At 49.0% G+C, this 22,194-nt stretch overlaps 1 protein-coding gene across 2 annotated transcripts in view; it reads right to left on the bottom strand.

Annotated features, from left to right (window-relative positions):
- SYT16 (synaptotagmin 16) overlaps nt 1-15,721 on the bottom strand; it is a 158,875-nt gene extending 143,154 nt beyond the window's left edge. For both annotated transcript variants that reach the window (XM_064155499.1, XM_064155769.1), the window contains exon 1: nt 15,457-15,721. Coding sequence is in view for 1 of the 2 variants with exons in the window: in XM_064155769.1 (XP_064011839.1) it covers nt 15,457-15,469 (13 nt within the window). In the remaining variant the exon portion in view is untranslated. The remainder of the gene's footprint in view (nt 1-15,456) is intronic.
- Between the last annotated feature and the right edge of the window lie 6,473 nt (nt 15,722-22,194).

Below are 22,194 nucleotides of genomic sequence, written 5' to 3'. Positions count from 1 at the left end.
ACCTCCAACATCATCCAGTCCAACCTAGCACCCAGCCTTATCCAGTCAACCAGACCATGGCACTAAGTGCCTCAGCCAGGCTTTGCTTCAACACTTCCAGCCACAGAGACTCCACCACCTCCCTGGGCAGCCCATTCCAATGCCAATCACTCTCTCTGACAACAACTTCCTCCTAACATCCAGCCTAGACCTCCCCCAACACAACTTAAGACTATGTCCCCTTGTTCTCTTGCTGCTTGCCTGGCAGAAGAGACCAACCCCACCTGGCTACAGCCTCCCTTCAGGGAGTTGCAGACAGCAATGAGCTCTGCCCCGAGCCTCCTCTTCTGCAGGCTGCACACCCCCAGCTCCCTCAGCCTCTCCTCACAGGGCTGTGCTCCAGGCCTCTCACCAGCTTTGGCGCCCTCCTGTGGACACCTTCCAGCACCTCAACATCTCTCTTGAATTGAGGAGCCCAGAACTGGACACAGTACTCAAGGTGTGGCCTGACCAGTGCTGAGTACAGGGGCAGAATAACCTCCCTTGTCCTACTGGCCACACTGTTCCTGATGCAGCCCAGGGTGCCATTGGCTCTCTTGCCCACCTGGGCACACTGCTGGCTCATGTTCAGCTCCTCTCTACCAGTACCCCCAGGTCCCTTTCTGCCTGGCTGCTCTCCAGCCACTCTGTCCCCAGCCTGTAGCTCTGCTTGGGGTTGTTGTGGCCAAAGTGCAGAGCCCTGCAGTTGGCCTTGTTAAATCTCATCCCATTGGATTCTGCCCACCCATGCAGCCTGCCAAGGTCCCTCTGCAGGGCTCTCCCACCCTCCAACAGCTCCACACCTGCTCCTAGCTTGGTGTCATCTGCAAACTTTGTCCCTACCAGTTATGCACCTGAGCAGCCTACAGACTGTCCCAACAGGTATCACCTGTTTTTCTGTTTTGAAAGACATTCTTCATACTTGAATAGTGCTCAAAGGCTATAGCTGATTTCAGAATTCCCTGACAAGTTCCCAGTAAGAGATGGCTTACACCTTAAACATCACTTTGAGCCTAAAGGAACAAAAAGGGGATGAAGTTAGGACAGAATCCATTTTGCTTCGTTTGTCTCTATCCACATCAAATTGCACAAGCACTGTGGGGGCTGCTTAATTTCCAAAGTGCAATAGTTCCATGCCTGAGGGTGCACACACACTAAGCATCCTTGAAAGAACAGAAGCTGAGCCAGCCTCCTGCTGCCCATTATCAGTTGACCTGCTGACCTTGTCAGCATCACAGCAGTTACTCTGAGTTCAGAGCTAGAAAACAAGGTCTCAGCCTCATGAAGCCTCCTGGGAGAAAGGAGGGAGGAGTAAAGCACTCTGGGGAAGTGGAGAAAATAACAACAAACCACACAAACCCCCCCATACTGCTCAGCTTCTAAAGACATGCTGCAAATCACAAAACCAGGACTATCAGGACCCCTCTCAAAGAGCCTGAAGTTTATAGTAAGTCTTTTGCAGCCATGGGAAATGAAGCATTGCTGCAGGATGGGCAGTGTCCAGGACAACATCCAACTGCTGGGTGGCACTGGGAACATCAAGGACTGCATTTTGTGCATGCCATTCCTAGGCACAGAGGATAAGGGCACAAAACACAGCTCTTAGACTTTATCTAGCTACGTGCCAGCATCTGAAGGAGCTCTGAGCTCTCCAAGAGACATTCACTTCAGGACATCATTTGTTAGCTGTGGTGCTGTTAAACTGCTGTCAGCCTCAGTGACCTCCAAGATCACCCAGTCCAACCTAGCACTCAGCCCTGGCCAATCAACTAAACCATGGCACTAAGTGCCTCAGCCAGGCTTTGCTTGAACACCTCCAGGGTGGATGCTCAGAGGGCTGCAGCAGCTCTGCTGCGAGCACAGACTGAAAGAGTTGGGGCTGTTCAGTCTGGAAAAGAGGAGGCTCCCAGGTGACCTTCTTGTGGCCTTCCAGTATCTGAAGGGGGCCTACCAAAAAGCTGGGGAAGGATTTTTTAGGCTGTCAGGATATCAGGGAGTGACAGGACTAGGGGGAATGGAGCAAAGCTGGAGGTGGGGAGATTGAGACTGGATGTGAAGAGGAAACTGTTGAGCATGAGAGTGGTGAGAGGCTGGAATGGGTTGCCCAGGGAGGTGGTTGAGGCCCCATGGCTGGAGGTGTTTAAGGCCAGGCTGGATGAGGCTGTGGCCAGCCTGCTTTAGGGTAGGGTGTTCCTGGGCATGGCAGGGGTGTTGGAAGTAGATGATCCTTGTCTCTTCCAACCCTGTCATTCTATGATTCTAAACACTGAGGTGCTGTTACCCCCACCCAAGACAAAGCTGGAAAGATTCTGAGCAGGCCAAATGTACATCACATTGGATCACACTCAATTAACTTAATCAAGTATTTCTCTAATGAAAACATACATTTCTGGGCTGGTAGCTTCTGACTCAACTACAGCTCATTCATTGGACCTGGACAAGCTGGACAGATGGATGCAGTCCAACACCATGAGTTTTAAGAAGGTCAAATGCAGAGTTCTGCACTTTGGCCATAACAACCCCATGCAGTGCTACAGACTTGGCTCAGAGTGACTCGAGAGCAGCCAGGCAGAGAGGTACTGGTCAACTGGTATATGGTCAATAGGAGACCGAAGATGAGCCAGCAGTGTGCCCAAGTGGCCAAGAAGGGCAATGGCATCCTGGCCTGTATCAGAAATAGTGTGCTCAGGAGGACCAGGGAAGTCATTCTGGGCTCCTCAATTCAAGAATGATGTTGAAGTGCTTGAATGTGTCCAGAGAAGGGCCCCAAGGCTGGTGAGGGTGCTGGAGCACAGCCCTACGAGGAGAGACTGAGGGAGATAGGGGTGTTCATCCTGGAGAAAAGAAGGCTCAGGGGAGACCTCATTGCTGTCTACAACTACCTGAAAGGAGGTTGTAGCCAGGTGAGGGTTGGTCTCTTCTCTGAAGCACCCAGTGACAGAAGAGGACACAGTTCAAACTGCACCAGGGCAGGCTTAGGCTGGACATTAGGAAGAAATTCTTCATGGAAAGAGTGATTGGCATTGGAATGGGATGCCCAGAGAGGTGGTGGAGTCACCCTCCCTGGAGGTATTTAAAAGGTTTAGTTAATTAGAAAGCTTAGGTGATAGGTTGGGCTCAATGATTCTAGAGGTCTTCTCCAATCTGGTTAATTCTGTGATTCTGTGAATGTTAAGGAAAAAAAAATCATTCAAAAAACCATCTGTCCTCTTTAAGTAAGAAACTATTTTTGCCTGCATGATGAGTCCAAACCATTATAAAACACGTGGAGTGGGGAATCTAAATGAAGAATAAAAAGAGAGGGAAAGACAGCTGCTACCTTCTGCTTGTCACAGTAAAGCATGTGACAGGTCTTATACTCTTCACCTAACTATGCATCAAATAGCCTATTGCCATCCCATTATCTGAAGCTACACAGTACACACTACAGGGAGGCATGGGGATTAGAGTACAAAAAGTGAGATGTAGTCAATGAAGAGAGAGAGAGTAGGAGAGCCCTGCAGAGGGACCTTGCCAGGCTGGATGGGTGGGCAGAGGCCAATGGGATGAGATTTAACAAGGCCAAGCGCAGGGTTCTGCACTTGAGCCACAACAACCCCAAGCAGAGCTATAGGCTGGGGACAGAGTGGCTGAGAGCAGCCAGGAGGAAAGGGACCTGGGGGTACTGGTAGAGAGTAGCTGAACATGAGCCAGCAGTGGGCCCAGATGGCCAAGAGAGCCAATGGCATCCTGGCCTGCATCAGGAGCAGTGTGGCCAGTAGGACAAGGGAGGTTATTCTGCCCCTGTACTCAGCACTGCTCAGGCCACACCTTGAGTGCTGTGTCCAGTTCTGGGCTCCTCAATTCAAGAGAGATGTTGAGATACTGGAACGTGTCCAGAGAAGGGCAACAAAGCTGGTGAGGGGCCTGGAACACAAACCCTATGAAGAGAGGCTGAGGGAGCTGGGGGTGTGCAGCCTGCAGAAGAGGAGGCTCAGGGCAGAGCTCATTGCTGTCTACAACTACCTGAAGGGAGGCTGTAGCCAGGTGGGGGTTGGCCTCTTCTCCCAGGCAACCAGCAATAGAACAAGGGGACACAGTCTCAAGTTGTGCCAGGGTAGGTCTAGGCTGGATGTTAGGAGGAAATTGTTGGCAGAGAGAGTGATTGGCATTGGAATGGGCTGCCCAGGGAGGTGGTGGAGGCACCGTCCCTGGAGGTCTTCAAGAAAAGGCTGGATAAGGCACTTGGTGCCATGGTCTGGCTGACTGGCAAGGGCTGGGTGCTAGGTTGGACTGGATGCTCTTGGAGGTCTCTTCCAACCTGGGTGATTCTATGATTCTATGAATATTTGCATATCAGAATCAAATGCCACCAGAATCCTACAGTTGAAGTTCTCAGAAGAGTTGATTCTCAAAGGAATCAGTGACAGTGTCCCACACAATTGCTATTTTTAGGTGCCAAATTCAAAGCTGCAGTCCTCAAAACCAACAGTCAGATGACATCTAATCCTAGGGGATCTGACATCTTTTGCATTACAATTCCCTGGGCACCCACTTGCTCATGGAAATCATGACAGCATTAGCCAAATCAGCAGAACTATCTCATACCTAATCCTTCCTATAACAGCAACTTGTGCCTACACCTCCTGATGAGTTCATCCATTACCAAAGAGATGAAGCACTATATAAAATCAAGTGGGCAGCACCTTCCCTCCTGCAGCCATATAGCTATGGCTACAAAACAGGACAGCACTTCGTGCAAGGCAATGTTTTTCAACCCCCATCATCCACACTGCCCAAGCCTGTAGCTCCCAGCACACCCTGCTGAAGCTGCTCCATTTGAACACTTAATGGGGCAGGGAAAAGCCATTCTGCAGTAGTGAGGGAGTTACCCAACACATGGCAGTCCTGACTTGCTGCTTACGCTCCAGTAGTTGCTGATCATAGAATCACCCAGGTTGGAAGAGACCTCCAAGATCATCCAGTCCAACCTAACTTCCACCTGGCTACAGCCTGCCTTCATGTAGTTGTAGACAGCAATGAGGTCACCCCTGAGCTTCCTCTTCTCCAGCCTAAACACCCCCAGCTCCCTCAGCCTCTCCTCACAGGGCTGTGCTCCAGGTCCCTCACCAGCTTTGTTGCCTTTCTCTGCACACGTTCCAGCACCTCAACATCTCTCTTGAATTAAGGAGCCCAGAACTGGACACAACACTCAAAGTGTGGCCTGACCAGTGCTGAGTGCAGGGGAAGAAGAACCTCCCTTGTCCTGCTGGCCACACTGTTCCTGATGCAGGCCAGGATGCCATTGGCTCTCCTGCCCACCTGGGCACACTGCTGGCTCATGTTCAGCTACTCACTACCAGTACCCCCAGGTCCCTCTCTGCCTGGCTGCTCTCCAGCCACTCTGTCCCCAGCCTGTAGCGCTGCTTGGGGTTGTTGTGGCCAAAGTGTAGAACCCTGCTCAGCACTGAGAACACAGGCTCTTCAGGCTGCTCTCATGGCTAAGAATGGCTATGCAGCAGCCTGAGGACTCCTTTTACCAGTCTCAGAAAGGGGCACATCTCCGCACTGTTCTGCCCCATATTTCACATTGACTGACTTAAAGGATTTAACACCCAGGCCAATGGCCATAGGGTTTCCCACAGAAACACCTGGCTGACCACTGAATCACAGAATGGTTTAGGTTGGAAGGGTCCTTTCTAGCCCTAGCAATCCATAGTGATTAGATGTTGTGCTGAGGGATTTGGTTCAGTCAAGGACTTGTCAGTGTGAAACTCATGATTGGACTCGATGAGCTTGAAGGTCTTTTCCAATCTAAGCAATTCTGTGATTCTGTGAATTACAAGATGTTTTAAGCATAAAAAAAATATCTCCCTGACTTGTGGGGCTAGCTGGAGTTTCAGACAGTATTTGTTTACAGTCATTGTAAGAAGTTGAGTACATACACATCCGATAGATGTTGATAACTGTATTCTCCCCTGGCTGGGAATTCATCTCCCAAAACTACATGAATAACAGTCAGTGCAAAGTCTGAGTGCCTAAGTAGAAACTGACCTCACCAGTGTGAAGAGTTAATGTTTTCTCAGCCTCAAGACAGATGAGACTCAAGCCCTTGAATAATTGATCAAGCTTCCTCAGCACACAATCAGAGCAATCGGCAATAGCTCATAAGGTCTCCTCAATGACTACTTAACTCCATCCATGATGATGCCAATGTAAGGCATATAAGAGGCTCTTTCACAAAATAAAGCTGCTTGATGTTTTCAGATACCCCCCCCCCCCATCATTATGACTACTCCTGTTTACATAAGAGTTGTCTCTACAGCTGAGCAGCACCAGGGAAGGACCTAGCCAGGCCAGATGGTACACACTTGCTTCCCACTGCACAGGAATAAAAAGAGCACTTCAAGAAAGCAACACACAATAAACACTACAGACTACTGCAGATGAGTCCCTCAGGAAGTGCAGGCATCATTAGTTTGAGCAAAGGCAAGCCACAGTACTTCGTTTTACAAACTCTGGTGTGGCTCACAGAGCAATCATTGCTGCAGTACTTCCAGCACCGACCCCAGCACATTCACACACCACCACATTCACAAGACATCCTCCTTAATTGCCTGTCTGCACTGAACAAGGCCAATTCAATGTGACCTAAGCATAATAAATCAGTGCTACAGCCATTACCAGCAAGACTCTCTGGACAGATTTGATTTAAGATATCCTACATGCTCAAAAATGTTTGGGTTTGTACCTCACTTGTGTCTTAGAATCATAGAATCAAATAGGTTGGAAGAGACCTCTAAGACCATGCAGTCTAACCTATCCCCCAGCCCTAGCCAGTCAACTAGACCATGGCACTGAGTGCCTCAGCCAGTCTTTTCTTGAAGACCTCAAGGCACAGTGACTCCACCACCTCCCTGGGCAGCCCATTCCAATGCAAATCACTCTCTCTGCCAACAACTTCCTCTTGACAATCAGCCTGAATCTCCCCTGGCACAACTTGAGACTCCGTCCCCTTGTTCTGTTGCTGGTTGCCTGGGAGAAAAGACCAACCCCACCAGACTACAGCCTCTTTTCAGGCAGTTGTAGACAGCAAAATCTTCAAATCCCAAGACATATTTTTAGAAAGCCTGGCCCTAGGGTCCACAAGCCCAGAAGACCTTTAGCTTTTATACTGTCAAAGAAAAAAAAGCTGCCTAAGCCTTTTCAACTGCACCCCAGTTCCACACCTTGAGTGCTGTGTCCAGTTCTGGGCTCCGCAATTCAAGAAGGATGTTGAGGTGCTGGAACATGTCCAGAGAAGGGCAACAAAGCTGGTGAGGGGCCTGGAGCACAAATCCTATGAGGAGAGGTTTGAGGGAGCTGGGCCTGTTTAGCCTGGAGAAGAGGAGACTCAGGGGTGATCTTATTACTGCCTACAACTACCTGAAAGGGCATTGTAACCAGGTGGGGGGTGGCCTCTTCTCCCAGGCAACCAGCAATAGAACAAGGGGACACAGTCTCAAGTTGTGCCAGGGTAGGTCTAGGCTGGATATTAGGAAGAAGTTCTTCACAGAGAGAGTGATTGGCATTGGAATGGGCTGCCCAGGGAGGTGGTGGAGGCACCGTCCCTGGGGGTGTTCAAGAAAAGACTGGATGAGGCACTTAGTGCCATGGTCTAGTTGATTGGATAGGGCAGGGTGATAGGTTGGACTGGATGCTCTTGGAGGTCTCTTCCAACCTGGTTGATTCTATGATTCTATGATTCAGCTGAAGCACTCTCCATCCTCTCCTCTCAGGCACATAAAGTTGTGGTCTCTGCAAAAATTACTGTCCTAAACAAATTCTCCTCAGAGGCAGTTATCTCTTGGAGAATAAACCCTACTGTGCTACTTTGAAGCTAGCTAGAATGTTTTGATGAGAAGAGATAGATCACAGGCTGTGAAAGGGAAAGAAAGCTGATGTCTACTTCACTCATAGGCTTGCTGAGATGTATAAGAACAAGAATATAAACATAGATAATAGAGTCACTGTCTGGGCTTTGGGGCTGCACTTCTCTCTGTCTAATCTAACCTGCCATCTGTGTGACTAAATCCATCTGCTTCCTAACCCCTCTGGCCAATCCTCCAATCTTCCTGGGGCATAAGGCAAAGTCCTGGGTAATATAGAGGGGTGGGAAGAAGGTGGAAGGGTGGTTGGGAGCCCCTCCTGGGGACTCAGGTTTCTGGGAGGGCTGCTGTGTGTCTGTATTACCTTTTACCTTGTCTATTGCTGTCTATAACTGTATAGACTGTAACTATCTGCTTGTATATTGTGCTGAACTGTAAATATAAGCTTCATTCAATTTCCAGAGCTGGCTGAGTCTAGTCTGGGTGATTTTACAAAGTGTGTGGGGGTGGGTAACACCCAAACCATCACACCTACTTGATTTAAAATAGACAGGAAACAGATTTTAAATGCTCTCCAATTCCTGGTGGCTAAAAAGTTACCCATGGCACAGCAATGTGCCCTTGTGGCCAAGAAAGCCAATGGGATCCTGGGGTGTGTTGGGAAGAGTGTGTCCAGCAGATCAAGGGAGGTTCTCCTTCCCCTCTACCCTGTCCTGGTGAGACCTCATATTGAATACTGTTCAGTTTCAGGCTCCTCAGTTTAACAGGGGCAGGGATCTGCTGGAGAGAGTCCAGCAGAGGACCACGAGGATGATTAGGGGGCTGGAGGGCATGGCTGATGAGGAGAGGCTGAGGGACCTGGGGCTGTTTAGTCTGGAGAAGAGAAGACTGAGAGGGGATTTGATAAATGGTTAAAAGTACCTGAGGGCTGGCCAGGAGTGAAGGGACAGGCTCTGCTCACTTGCTCCCTGGGATAGGACAAGGAGCAATAGGTGTAAATTGCAGCATGAGAGGTTTCCCCTCAACACAAGGCTTTACTGTAAGGGTCTGAGCACACTGGAACAGGCTTCCCAGGGAGGTTGTGGAGTCTCCTTCTCTGGAGACTTTCCAGGCCTGTCTGGATGTGTTCCTCTGTGATCTGTATTAGATAGTATTGTCCTGCTCTGGCAGGGGGTTGGACTTTATGATCTCCTTGGGTCCCTTCCAACCCCTAACATCCTGTGAGCCTGTGAATTTGATTTGGGAAGCTGTCTTGAAGCCTGGCTACGTCTTTGAATGTTTTCTCCTGGGGACAGGTGCATAAGCACAAACAGAAGCTCTCCATAAAAGTAACTGTTCCACCTCTTAGGAAAGAGCATAGAACTGCAACCACTATTTTCCACAAAGCAGGCACTTTTCCAATTTCCTTTCAACACAGCCAGATGTGATGCAGGTCTATTATTAGCAAAAATTTAAGCAATGCAATGCCAAAATGAAACAGGAGAGGTAACAAACAGATAATAATTATCAAAAACTGCTCTGATGATTTCCCAGTAGCAGTTTTTTCACATGCACCAGCATAGCAGTACTCCAAAAAGCCTTCCACACTAGAGATGCTGAGGGAGCTAGGGGTGGGCAGCCTGCAGAAGAGGAGGCTCAGGGGTGACCTCATTGTTGCCTACAACTACCTGAAGGGAGGCTGTAGCCAGGTGGGGTTGGTCTCTTCTACCAGGCAACCAGCAAGAGAACAAGGGGACACAGTCTCAAGTTGTGCCGGGGTAGGTATAGGCTGGATGTTGTTAGGAAGTTGTTGTCAGAGAGAGTGATTGGCATTGGAATGGGCTGCCCAGGGAGGTGGTGGAGTCGCTGTGCCTGGAGGTGTTGAAGCAGAGCCTGGCTGAGGCACTTAGTGCCATGGTCTGGTTGATTGGCTAGGACAAGAGAGGAGGAGGCTCCACCACTCCCCTAGGCAGCCTGTTCCAGTGTTATCATAGGATCATAGCATGTTAGGGGTTGGAAGTGTAGCTGTTACTAATCAAAATCCCTTGGATTAAGGAGGCTTCATTCTGCTCCCTATCTCATCTTCATCTTCCATCTCAGAGGGCTGAGGAGAATAACTGGTCTTAGTCTTGAAAACTAAGGCAAAGAAGGAATTAACTGCCTCAGCCAATTCCTCATCATTGGTCACTGTATCTACCCTCACATTTTAGTCTCTTAGTCCTCCTTTTGTGGTTAACGTATTATAAAACATTCCTTATTGTCTTCTCTGGCAGTAGCTAAGTCAAGGTCTCATTGGGCTTTGGCCCTTCTAATTTTCTCTGTGCATAAACTCACAAGAGCCTTGTAGTCCTCCTGAGCTGCCCACCCACTTCTTCCAAAGGTCACTGACTCTCTTCTTCCTGAGTACAAGCCACAGGTCTCTGCTCAGCCAGGATGGTCTTCTTCATCTCCAGCTTGTCTTTCAGCACATGGGGATGGGCTGTTCTGTGTCTTTAATGCCACTGGCACATGCAAATGACCCACAGTTCTTCTCAGCACTTACATGAATTGCGTCCCAGCTGTACTCATTTCAAATTGGGTTAAAGCCAAAGCTACTGGAGACCAAACCTCCCTCACTTTCGATCCTTCAGCCAGCAGGAACAATGAAAATCAGAGCTGACTGCTGTAACACGGATCTCTGATTGTTTCAACTCAGCACCACCTCTCCTGGCAGCCCAGAATCACAAAGGGAGGGAGACTCTCTCACTATTAATCCTTTCTCTGAGGACCAGCTCTGATACAAGGAGAGAAGTTGACATTACTTAAGCTATCAGGATGCCCTTGCTCCTCCCAGAACTTCATTTCTGCCAATGGTGCTGCTGCTCCATGCAAATACACATTAAGGCTGACATCTGCTGAGGTGTCTGGCTGGATACAAACAGAACAATCCAGATTTGCATACTTCAATAAAAATCATAGTTTGTATCTGAGTGGTCTTTAAGTACATAAAGTCCAAGGAATGATAACTTATTCATGCTAATATTAGGCTTTCCTCTGGTCTTTTTTTGCTTCAGCTTATTACTTCTCTCTCAGAACCTATAGTGATTTTCACAGTGACACTGATGAGGAAATAACTGTTAGGTGTTGCAAACCACCAAATAACACAAGCACACAGGGAGCCTTGAAAGCAGGACACCCCAGAGCATGTATCTCAGCTCTACAAACAAGATAACTAAGGCAGATGATATAAAGCAAGGCAGGAAAAAGGTAGATTTGCAGATCTGGACTAACACACAAAGCAGCAGACCAGACATGGCGCCAAATCAACTCAGATGAGTTTAGCAGGGTTTATTAGTTTGAGTCTTGCTGTGGCACCAGTGAGAGGTGGTGGCAGCCTCATAGGACAGCAACACGTGTAAGGAACCACAGGGAACAGCAACCAATAAAGCACAAATATTTCCAACTTCCCAAGGCAAAGTTCAGCTAAAAGCAGAAATGGGAAATGATGATGCACAGCAAAGTCTCAGCAGCTAACCTTAAGATGATGCATTGGCAGTCTGAGTGCCCAGGTCTGATCTCAGACCTGCCACTCGTGAAATGAAGTATCATTAAAAGCTCTTCTCACCTCTGCTATGATCCCAGGCTCAGAGAGCCTCTCCACGCAGCTGATGCAAGTGCCTTATACACTCAAAACTGACAGCACAGTGTTGGGATGGTAGGAGCTCAGCTGTTTCCCACTAGATCCCCATCAAGTACCTCAGCCCAAAGACTGCTACTAGAAGAATCAGAATCAACCAGGTTGGAAGAGACCTCCAACATCATCCAGTCCAACCTAGCACCCAGCCCCAGCCAACCAACTAGACCATGACACTAAGTGCTTCAGCCAGGCTTTGCTTCAACACCTCCAGGGACGGTGACTCCACCACCTCCCTGGGCAGCCCATTCCAATGCCAATCACTCTCTCTGACAACAACTTCCTCCTAACATCCAGCCTAGACCTCCCCTGGCACAGCTTGAGACTCTGTCCCCTTGTTCTACTGCTACATTAAACAAATGATACCTGCTGTATGTATTTGGAGGAGACAGTTTTTCCTTGATTAAGGAACAAAGCAGTAACTCTGCTGACTTTTTGGTATGAAGAACACCTGACTAAATATTGTATCCCTTGCATATTTACACAGCAAGAACTGTAATGAGAAGCCAAGCCACAACATTTTTATTCACTTATAAAATGTTATAAGACACAAACTAGTGATAATTCAATTACATAGTAAGCACAGTCAGCACCTTGGATCTCAGGTGCAAGCTCAGAGCACACTGTCTGTATCTACAGTCTTGGTCCAAAATCTGTAATATGCAGAATGCATCATGTTGCATTTGCAGACTGGACATGAGGAGGAAGTTCTTCATCATGACAGTGGTGAGACCCTGGAATGGATTGCCCAGGGAGGGGGTTGTTGTGGTAGCCCTGATAGGCCCAAAATAGGCTTACACTTGTCCTGCCATGCCTAGGCATGCTTTTCTGCTCCACCAGAGAGGCAAGTGCAGGAAACAGACACAAAAGAACCTGGAGCCACTGAGCCTGGCCTGCGCAGGGTCCTGTGGTGTAAGGTACACACACTTAGCTTGTGCCTGCCTAGTGCAAGGCTGTGCTTGTCCCAGACCAGGGAAAAGTGAGCCTGTGGCTTTGCCTAGTATGGTAAGGTTTGGCTAACTGCCATCCTGACTGGCATCCTGTATCCAAAGGGCAATCTATCTCGGCCCACAATGATAAAAGGAGATATGCAGGTGAACAACCTGCTTTTGCTCCCCTGCTTTTGCTTCCCTGCTCTGTGCCTGCTCTCTCTGCTGTGCCCAGCCCTGATGCTGCTGCACACTGCCTCATTGCTTGCCTGCTAAACTCCACTGCTGCCAGTTACCAGGAGCAGACCCTGGATGCCTGCACATGATCAGCCTGTGTGGCCAGCGTGACATCGTGCTGAGACTGCACCACATCTGCCTCTGCACCTGAAGGTGCTGCCTAGAATCCCTGGACACATACACAGATCATCCAGAAGAAGCCAGGAGACAAGGGCAGAGACTGTCTGCATCCTGTCCCCAGGAGCTGGGAAGATGCAAGCCTCAATGTCCAACAAGACAGAGGCCCCTGAAAGCCTTTGGGCACTGTCTGGGCTGTGGCTGGCCCCCACGAGGGTAATAATTTGTGAGTAAATGCTTAAATGCCTCTCTGTAATTCTCTACTGCCTTCTGCCATAGAGCAGGAAGAGCTCCTTGAGCCCAGCTACAAGGCAAGCAGCATATTGACCACAGGAACCTTCTCTTCCAGTTCAAGTAATGTTTATGTATTTTGCTGGTTATTGCTAGATCTGAATAGAATAGAATGCTCCATAGAATGTTTCCATGACTGTGTAAGAACCCAAATGTTATTAAAATTAGTGGTGGGAGGTGGGAAGAGTTCTAAGTATCAAAATTAATGAACAATATTAATTTTGGAAAAAGATCATCTTGCATCAATTAATTTCCCTTCCACAACCGTGGTTGAGGCCCCATCCCTGGAGGTGTTTAAGGCCAGGCTGGATGAGGCTGTGGGCAGCCTGCTCTAGGGTAGGGTGTCCCTGCCCATGGCAGGGGGGTTGGAACTAGATGATCCTTATGGTCACTTCCAACCCTGACTGATTCTATGATTCTATTCTATTCTAGGATTCTAATTTGAGTATCTAACTAATAAAAGAACAGACTCTGCTAGGTAGAAACATTTTATAACTTGGAACAAATGAGGTCAGTTTGTGTTTCTCCTAAGGCCACCTTGAAACAGCAAGTGGCACCACGTCACATCAGCCTGGGCGTTGCCTGCAATGACCCTTCCTTATGTACACAACCTCGAAAGAAAACTAGGTACAGTAAAGACAAATTTAAATCACCAAACGGCAAAAGGAAGAGAGAAATGAGAATCCTTATTAAGCTCAGTCTTTCCAAAAAGCCCAATTCCAGGATTTTGTTCCTATGTGACTGTGGCACTTCCCTCTGCCCTCCTGGCATCTCTCAAAGGCTCCCACGATCATTTTCACAGTATCACAGTATCACCGAGGTTGGAAGAGACCTCACAGATCATCAAGTCCAACCCTTTACCACACAGCTCAAGGCTAGACCATGGCACCAAGTGCCATGTCCAACCTTGCCTTGAACAGCTCCAGGGACGGCGACTCCACCACCTCCCCGGGCAGCCCATTCCAGTGTCCAATGACTCTCTCAGTGAAGAACTTTCTCCTCACCTCCAGCCTAAATCTCCCCTGGCACAGCCTGAGGCTGTGTCCTCTCGTTCTGGTGCTGGCCACCTGAGAGAAGAGAGCAACCTCCTCCTGGCCACAACCTCCCCTCAGGTAGTTGTAGACAGCAATAAGGTCACCCCTGAGCCTCCTCTTCTATCCAAACCTTTTTCTTCTGGCAAAAGACAAAACCAAGCCAACCTATCGATCTTTACTAAGCGTTGGTGTCTCTGCAGTAAGTCAGCAGGAGCCTGTCAGGGCTGTGGCTAACAGTAGCCGCTCAGGTTTTAACTTCCTTGTGCTGTGATCCAAAATATTAAGGGAAATCTCCAAGCAGCAGCACCACTGCTACGGCCAAGACCTAAGCCAGGGTGGTTCGTGTCACTGGGCAAGAACCTAATCAATCAAAACTGGAAAGCAGTGAATCCTAAAATCATGTGTGTTAGCATCATGGCCAGAAACCCCAACAACTCCCATTTTCTCAGGCATTGCTGAGTCCCCAGTCATTCCAGTGACAGCTGGGCTTCATTGGTAGCTAAAAAAGCAGGCGTTCCTATTACTCGATTCCCCCTAAAATTCATGTCTGTGCACACAGAGACACAGGCTGGCATGCGCATGCCTGTCTTCTGCCGTGTGGAGGGGCAGAGGCGACACGCACCAGCAGCGCCAGCTGCACCACCACCCTCGGTGTGACCCCAGCGGATGAGAAGGGTGCACCGCAGCCAGGCCTCCCTGCGGAAGACAGAGCTGCCACAGACCTCCTCAGCCCGACTCGCCGCCGAAGGGCCTCGCTGGTGCCAGGTGGAGGAGCGCCGAAGCGGGACTCGCTTTCTCCCCGCCGTGCCCGTCCCTCGCAGACCGCGCCCCTCTCCCCGCGAATCCGCTGGGCAGGGGGAAAGCCCTGCGCCCTCGGCGCCCCGCTGCCCTCTGCTCAGCCCGGCAGGGGGAAAGCCCTGCGCCCTCGGCGCCCCGCTGCCCTCTGCTCAGCCGGGCAGGGGGAAAGCCCTGCGCCCTCGGCGCCCCGCTGCCCTCTGCTCAGCCCGGCAGGGGGAAAGCCCTGCGCCCTCGGCGCCCCGCTGCCCTCTGCTCAGCCCGGCAGGGGGAAAGCCCTGCGCCCTCGGCGCCCCGCTGCCCTCTGCTCAGCCCGGCAGGGGGAAAGCCCTGCGCCCTCGGCGCCCCGCTGCCCTCTGCTCAGCCCGGCAGGTGGAAAGCCCTGCGCCCTCGGCGCCCCGCTGCCCTCTGCTCAGCCCGGCAGGTGGAAAGCCCCTCGCCCTCCCGGCCCACCGGGGAAGGGCGCGCCCGGCGGCAGGTGCCTGAGCCCCCTCCCCAAGGAGTCCGCCCCCGCCCCGGGAGCCGCCCGCACTCACCCTCCGTCGCCATGGCCGCGGCGCTCGCTGCCCGATGGCGGCCGCGACGCCCCGCTGCAGCGGTGAGGCGAGCAGGCTGCCCGGGCCGCAGCCGCCGGGGGGAGCGGGTGAGGTGACCCGCACGGCGCCTCCCCGCCGAGGCGCGGGGAAGCCGGGCGAGGTGGTGGGGCTCCCCCGGGGCTGCGGGAAGGAGCGGCGCTGCCTTCTCCCTGCGGCGGTGCCGCCCCTGAGGCAGCCCCGGGTGCGGGGAGCCGTTCCCCGGGCGGGCTGGGGGTCGGGCAGGGGGAAAGCGCGAGTGGCTGCAGCTGCGCGGCCCCGCCGCCCAGGTGCACCGATGAGGCTTGTGCACGGCACAGGTGGGACTCTGAAATGTCATTGAAACAGCTCTCTTTGGAAGGTAAGCAGCTCCACCCCATCTGCCACAATGTTGTGTCACCTCCTCACGAGTCCTTAGGTCTTCCTTGACCTGCTGCGAGCACAAGTAAAGCATACAGCCAACTGCCCCCTCACTCAGGCGGACTTTATCGACACACACCCTGTGTCAAAAACTGACCCGGAGGCACAGCAGGTTGCACTGCACCAATCTCTTGAGATTTAAATGCCACCATGCTTTTCATCACACATACAGAACTCTATTCCCCCTCTCTGATGACCTGATGACTGGTCCCTTATGCCCATATCCAGGTTAACATTTCTAGACTTAAAGAGGAAGCAGTTTGGTGTCCACTACAGAAAGCTTAAGCTGTTGCAACAGTATTTTGCTTTTCATGTTTCTATCATAGCCAAATGATAGTGTAGCATAGAGAAGATTGGCCCAAGTCCTGAACTGCTAGGAGCAAGAGAAGGTTTTAGAAGAGACTGGATGAGGCACTTGGTGCCATGGTCTAGTTGACTGTCTAGGGCTGGGGGATAGGTTGGACTGGATGCTGCTGGAGGTCTCTTCCAACTTGGTTGATTCTATGATTCTATGATTTCTCAACAGCTTGCAGCTCACAAAACTCTTGCAGTCCTCATATCCAAATATTGGGTTGCAAACAGATGGAGAAGGGAAGCAATTCCATTCCCAGGCTTAATTTGACTTGAAGACAAAGTGTAAAGAAGATAGATCTGTGTAGTACCTTTGAATGGGCAACTTCAGGAAAAGGAAGCACTCCAGAAAAGAAGGGATGAAGTAGCTAGGGTTGTTTAGCCTGGAGAAGAGGAGGCTCAGGGCAGACCTCATTGCTGTCTACAACTACCTGAAGGGACATTGTGGCCAGGTGGGGGTAGGCCTCTTCTCCCAGGCAACCAGCAATAGAACAAGGGGACACAGTCTCAAGTTGTGCTGGGGGAGGTCTAGGCTGGATGTTAGGAGGAAGTTGTTGGCAGAGAGAGTGATTGGCATTGGAATGGGCTGCCCAGGGAGGTGGTGGAGTCACTGTGCCTGGAGGTGTTGAAGCAAAGCCTGGCTGAGGCACTTAGTGCCATGGTCTAGTTGACTGGATAGAGCTGGGTGCTAGGTTGGACTGGATGATCTTGGAGGTCTCTTGCAACCTGGTTGATTCTATGATCTGTGTAATTTGAAGAACTTGCTATGCATGTGTGATGCAAAAACTTCAACTCTCTGCATAGGATCCATATAGACTAGAAGGAACTTTGATCTGTGCTCTCACCTATTTCCTGTCTCTAAAACAGGATCGGGTCTGCTTCAGACAACCACAACATTATGAATATTGAACTCTTACAGCAAAAGTGATTCTGACGTTTGCTGTAAGGCCAAACTGGTAACTGCAGAAATCCACATTGCTGCAAGTTGTACAGCTCCACCTCAGCAAACATGGAGAACAATTAAGCACCCTTTGCATATACATATATTGCAATAAAGCTGTACAGACCATCACTGGGACTGTTATTCTCAAACCCTTGCTTTTCCAGACAAAACTCTCCTGCAACCTGTTTTCCTTTTGTTGCCCCTTTTTTTGGTAAGGATTCTGTAATTATTCTACCGGTGATGTCTTCTTCCTTCTCAAACTGCACACAACACAGATCACCACTGCCATCTATGGCATTTGGAACTCTTCATATCACCCCCATATTGTTAATCCACCTTTGGGGTGAGGACTTAAAAAACATCCAGTCTGAGAATAACTGCTTGCAAAAGCAATCCCAAGCTGGTATTTTTAGTTAATCTTTCCTTCCAGGTGCAGCCTTTTGCACCTACTTTTACTTAGAAACATATAATCAACCAGGTTGGAAGAGACCTCCAAGAGCATCCAGTCCAAACTAGCACCCAGCCCTGTCCAGTCAACCAGACCATGGCACTAAGTGCCTCAGCCAGGCTTTGCTTCAACACCTCCAGGGACGGTGCCTCCACTACCTCCCTGGGCAGCCCATTCCAATGCCAATCACTCTCTCTGGGAAGAACTTCTTCCTAACATGCAGCCTGTACTTCCCCAACACAACTTGAGACTGTGTCTTCTTGTTCTCTTGCTGCTTGCCTGGGAGAAGAGACCAACCCTTACCTGGCTACAGCCTCCCTTCAGGCACTTGATTAGACCTTAGTAATTTCTCGCATTGTAAGAGTAAAAATAGTGGAGAAAGACTTCCATGTAAACACTTCCTCAGCTGAGGTCACCTATAACTGTTTTAAGTCAACCCTGCTTTTCATCACCCACATTATACCTGAGAACATTGCACAGCACCAGTTTGAACTTCCCCTTTGAAAATTCTTGGTGGGAACTACTGTTTGAATGCCATTCTTCAGTCAGTTGTCTCCACGCCTTAGAGGAACATGGTTTGGCCGAAACTGCTGCAACATATTTACACTAACTGTAACATCCAGAAACATGTTAACCCATTGCCTCATTTCTGTCCTCAAGTCAGCTGGAAGTCAGACCAGGGTTACAGAGATGAAAGGTTTTTTTCAGCCTTTTACTACTGGCTTAGCTGAGGCTACAACCAGGAGAGAAGTTAGATCTGTTCTAACCCAAACCAGGACACAACTAGTTCTGTTCATTGATTTTACTTTTCATCTGTGACAGCACTTTCTGAAGTTAACATTTTCACAGTACCTGCTTCTGGTAGTGGTAATGCTCAATGTTTCTAGATAGCAGTAAGGGTTGGTGTGAAGACCATGATCACTGCTAAACCTTGTGTACAATGCTGGGGTGGCCATAAGTGAAAGGCCACATGTGCAGAGAGAAGCAGGCAGGACAAGTGACTCCAAACTGATCAACAAGAGATTCTATTCCACACATGTCATATTTTATATGAAGCTGAAGGTTCACAGGAGCAAAGCTCTCTTCTTCAATGGCCAGTGCTTGAGAACGACTCTGCTTTTCTGTCTTTGACCCCAGCCCATGTGTTTCTGAATTCAGTTCCAGAATCCAGTTCCTGTCTGCCACTGAGTCCTCTCTGGAATTTCCCCCAGCATCACAATGGCCCATTGACATCAAGATGGTTAGATAAAAAAGCCAATATAGAAGCCATTTGTATACATTTGTAATCCTTTCTGTTGCAACTGTTTTGGTTTTAGTTTCCTATCCCTGGCTCTCCCTCCCTTATTCCCTTTGGGGATAGGCATTAATAAGAGAGCATCTGTCATTGATTCAGTGGCTGGCCAAGCCCTGACCCTTGACAACTAGAAAACAATTTTTTTGGAAGTCTGGATTTACTGTTGTTGGCAGAAGTGGGAGGGTAGGTTGTTTGCTTTTTTATAATGACAGCTGCTTGCTTCAAGAAAGTATTTTAGGAAGTCCCTCTCCTGGTTTTAGAGGCCTGTAACTGGCTGCAGAAAGGGATTTTTCATTTTTCCAAAACAATTATGCTGGCATTCTGAAACTCTTACAGCTGGTTCTGAACTCACAGGATTACTGTTTTGAAGTATTACCATTGCACAGTCATAAAATCTTAGTGTCGTGGAATGAGTCAGGGTTGGAAGAGACCACAAGGATCATCCAGTTCCAACCCCCCTGCCATGGGCATGGACACCCAACCCTAGAGCAGGCTGGCCACAGCCTCATCCAGCCTGGCCTTAAACATCTGCAGGGACAGAGCTTCCACCACATCCCTGGGCAACCTGTTCCAGGCTCTCACCACTCTCATGCTCAACAATTTCCTCCTCACATCCAGCCTGAACCTACCCATCCCCAGCTTTGCTCCATTCCCCCTAGTCCTGTCATTCCCTGATGTCCTGAAAAATCCTTCGCCAGCTTTTTTGGAGGCCCCCTTCAGATACTGGAAGGCCACAAGAAGGTCACCTCAGAGCCTCCTCTTCTCCAGACTGAACAACCCCAACTCTTTCAGTCTGTGCTCACAGCAGAGCTGCTGCAGCCCTCTGAGCATCCTCATGCCCCTTCTCTGGACACGCTCCAGCACATCCACATCTTTCTTGTAATGGGGGCTCCAGTCAGCAGTTGTAAGTCTATCCTTTAGCATAACTTCCATCTACATGGTTTTATTAAAAAAAAAAAAAAAAAAACAAACCACAGAAAATTCCAGTTGGTAAAGCCCCTCAGGAACACCAAGTCCAACCAATAACCCTACTCAACAAGGCTCACTGTAAACTGTGTACCCAAGCACCATATCCAAATGATTTTTTAACACATCCAGGTTTGGTGACTCAATCATACAATCAACCAGGTTGGATGAGACCTCCAAGATCATCCAGTCCAACCTAGCACCCAGCCCTGTCCAATCAACTAGACCATGGCACTAAGTGCCTCAGCCAGGCTTTGCTTCAACACCTCCAGGGACGGCGACCCCACTGCCTCCCTGGGCAGCCCATTCCAAAGGCAAATCAGTCTCTCTGTGAAGAACTTCCTCCTAATATCCAGGAGCTCCTCAATAGATTTATTCTCCAGGTCCTCCACCAGCTTTGCTGCCCTCCTCTGCACTCACTCCAGCACCTCAACATTCATTTTGTAATGAGGTGCCCAAAACTTGAAGTGTGGCCTCTCCAGAGCAGAACAGAAGGGGACAACCTCCTCCCTACTCCTGCTGGAAAACAAAGAACACTTGATTTCCCAGTTACAGTACTAAAAATAACTGCCAGTTGAATGCAGCCATCTTCAAGTCTAGTGAAGCCTTTCCATGCCCCCAAGGGTGATTTGTCAACCACTTTCAGATGTGTATGCAGGACAGACTCATGTCACCAAGTACCTACAATTCTGATAAATTTTTGCATTCAGCACTTGGGATGGCTCAAAGATACATGCAGAGGCAAACAAGATTATCACCTTATGAGAAAGTGATACTGCAGGAAACAGTATTAAACATATCCCTTAAAGGTGTTAGACTTATGCTATAACCATAATTTAGCTGAAAGTAGCCTGTGGAGTAAATTAAAAATAACCTTTTGTAGCTACGTGGAATCTTTAGTTTTCTTGAGAAAGATACCTGCAAGCAGAAGGAAACAGAAAACAAAGGAAGTAATTTTGAAGTCTCCCTTCAAGGGAAGAACCAATACTATGTGGCTGAAGACCCAGAAAGACCTCAGTACCTAGTAGCATGTGCTAGTTTGAATGTTTTGGTGAGAAGAACTAGATTACAGGCTGTGAAAGGAAAACAATAGTGATGTCTACTTCCCTCATAGGCTAGCTGAGATGTATAAGAACAAGAAATAAAAACATAGATAATCACTTCTGCTGCTGGCAAGCTTGAGGCTCCATCTCTCTTCTAACCTCACCCTCCATTTCTATTCTAATCCACTTTGCTTCCTAACCCCCTGGCTGAACCTCCATTCTTCCTTGGGACTGGGGTAAGGTTAAGAGGGGTGGTTGAAGTCCCTCCTGGGGACTCAGGTTTCTGGGAGGGCTGTTGTGTGTCTATTACCTTTTACTTTGTATATTTCTGTATTTAAGTGTATGTACTGTAAATACCTGCTTATATATTGTGCTAGCTGTAAATATACACTTCATTCATATTTCTAGAGCCAGCTGAGTCTAGTCTGGGTGATTTTCAAGGTGTGGAGGGGGCAGGTAACATGCAAACCATCACAAGCAGCAGAAGAGGATTGTTGGTTTCATTCTTTAATGACTTCTTAAGTGAAGAAATCCATAAGAAATGATGGATTTGAAGCTGTAGTCCCAGTATGTGCTAAGAAGAACTCTCCTTCTTCACTTACAACTTCTAGGCATCCAGGGATTTCCCAAGAAGAGATTTAAGTGCTCCACTGCACCTCATCTCCGAATTGGTGGTCTCCTACTACACCTTACTAATAAGCCTCCCCTGCAGTAAGATATCCAAAGCAGTAACTGAAATAAGATGGTATTACCAACACAACCTCATCTGCATTAAGGTGAAAAGAAAAATATACTGACCAAAGATGTCTGATTAAGTTTTCCTTTATGTCTCTTATCTGCTTGCTGAAAACGAGGACCAGAAATTCAGAGAGGCAGAAAGAGTTTGTGCTGGCAAGAGAAAAGCACCATCACTATTGTCAGAAAACCCAAAACTAAACTGTACAAAGGTTTTAGAGGTATAGTTTTGAAATTATATGGGAAAAGGAATAGAGAACATAGAGTGTAGAAACCTAGTTAAATCATTAACTGTGTGAGCACTGGTATAAAGCCTCATCAATCAGATAAACACAAAGGAGGTGGGCTAAGCTTCAGAGGGTCTTGAAACACTCTCATGGAGAAGACTACTGTATTCAAAGATGGGAACATTAGAGATTCCAGCCAAGAATGTGACCCACAACTGATGCCAGGTAAACGAAAGGTAGAGAGGTCAGACTGAGGAGGATGTCAGCCTTCCTCC

This window comes from Pogoniulus pusillus, chromosome 1 (genome assembly GCF_015220805.1).
Source record: "Pogoniulus pusillus isolate bPogPus1 chromosome 1, bPogPus1.pri, whole genome shotgun sequence".
Lineage (NCBI taxonomy): Eukaryota > Metazoa > Chordata > Aves > Piciformes > Lybiidae > Pogoniulus > Pogoniulus pusillus.
Note: the sequence above shows the minus strand (reverse complement) of the source record. Positions and strands in the feature narration are given on the sequence as shown.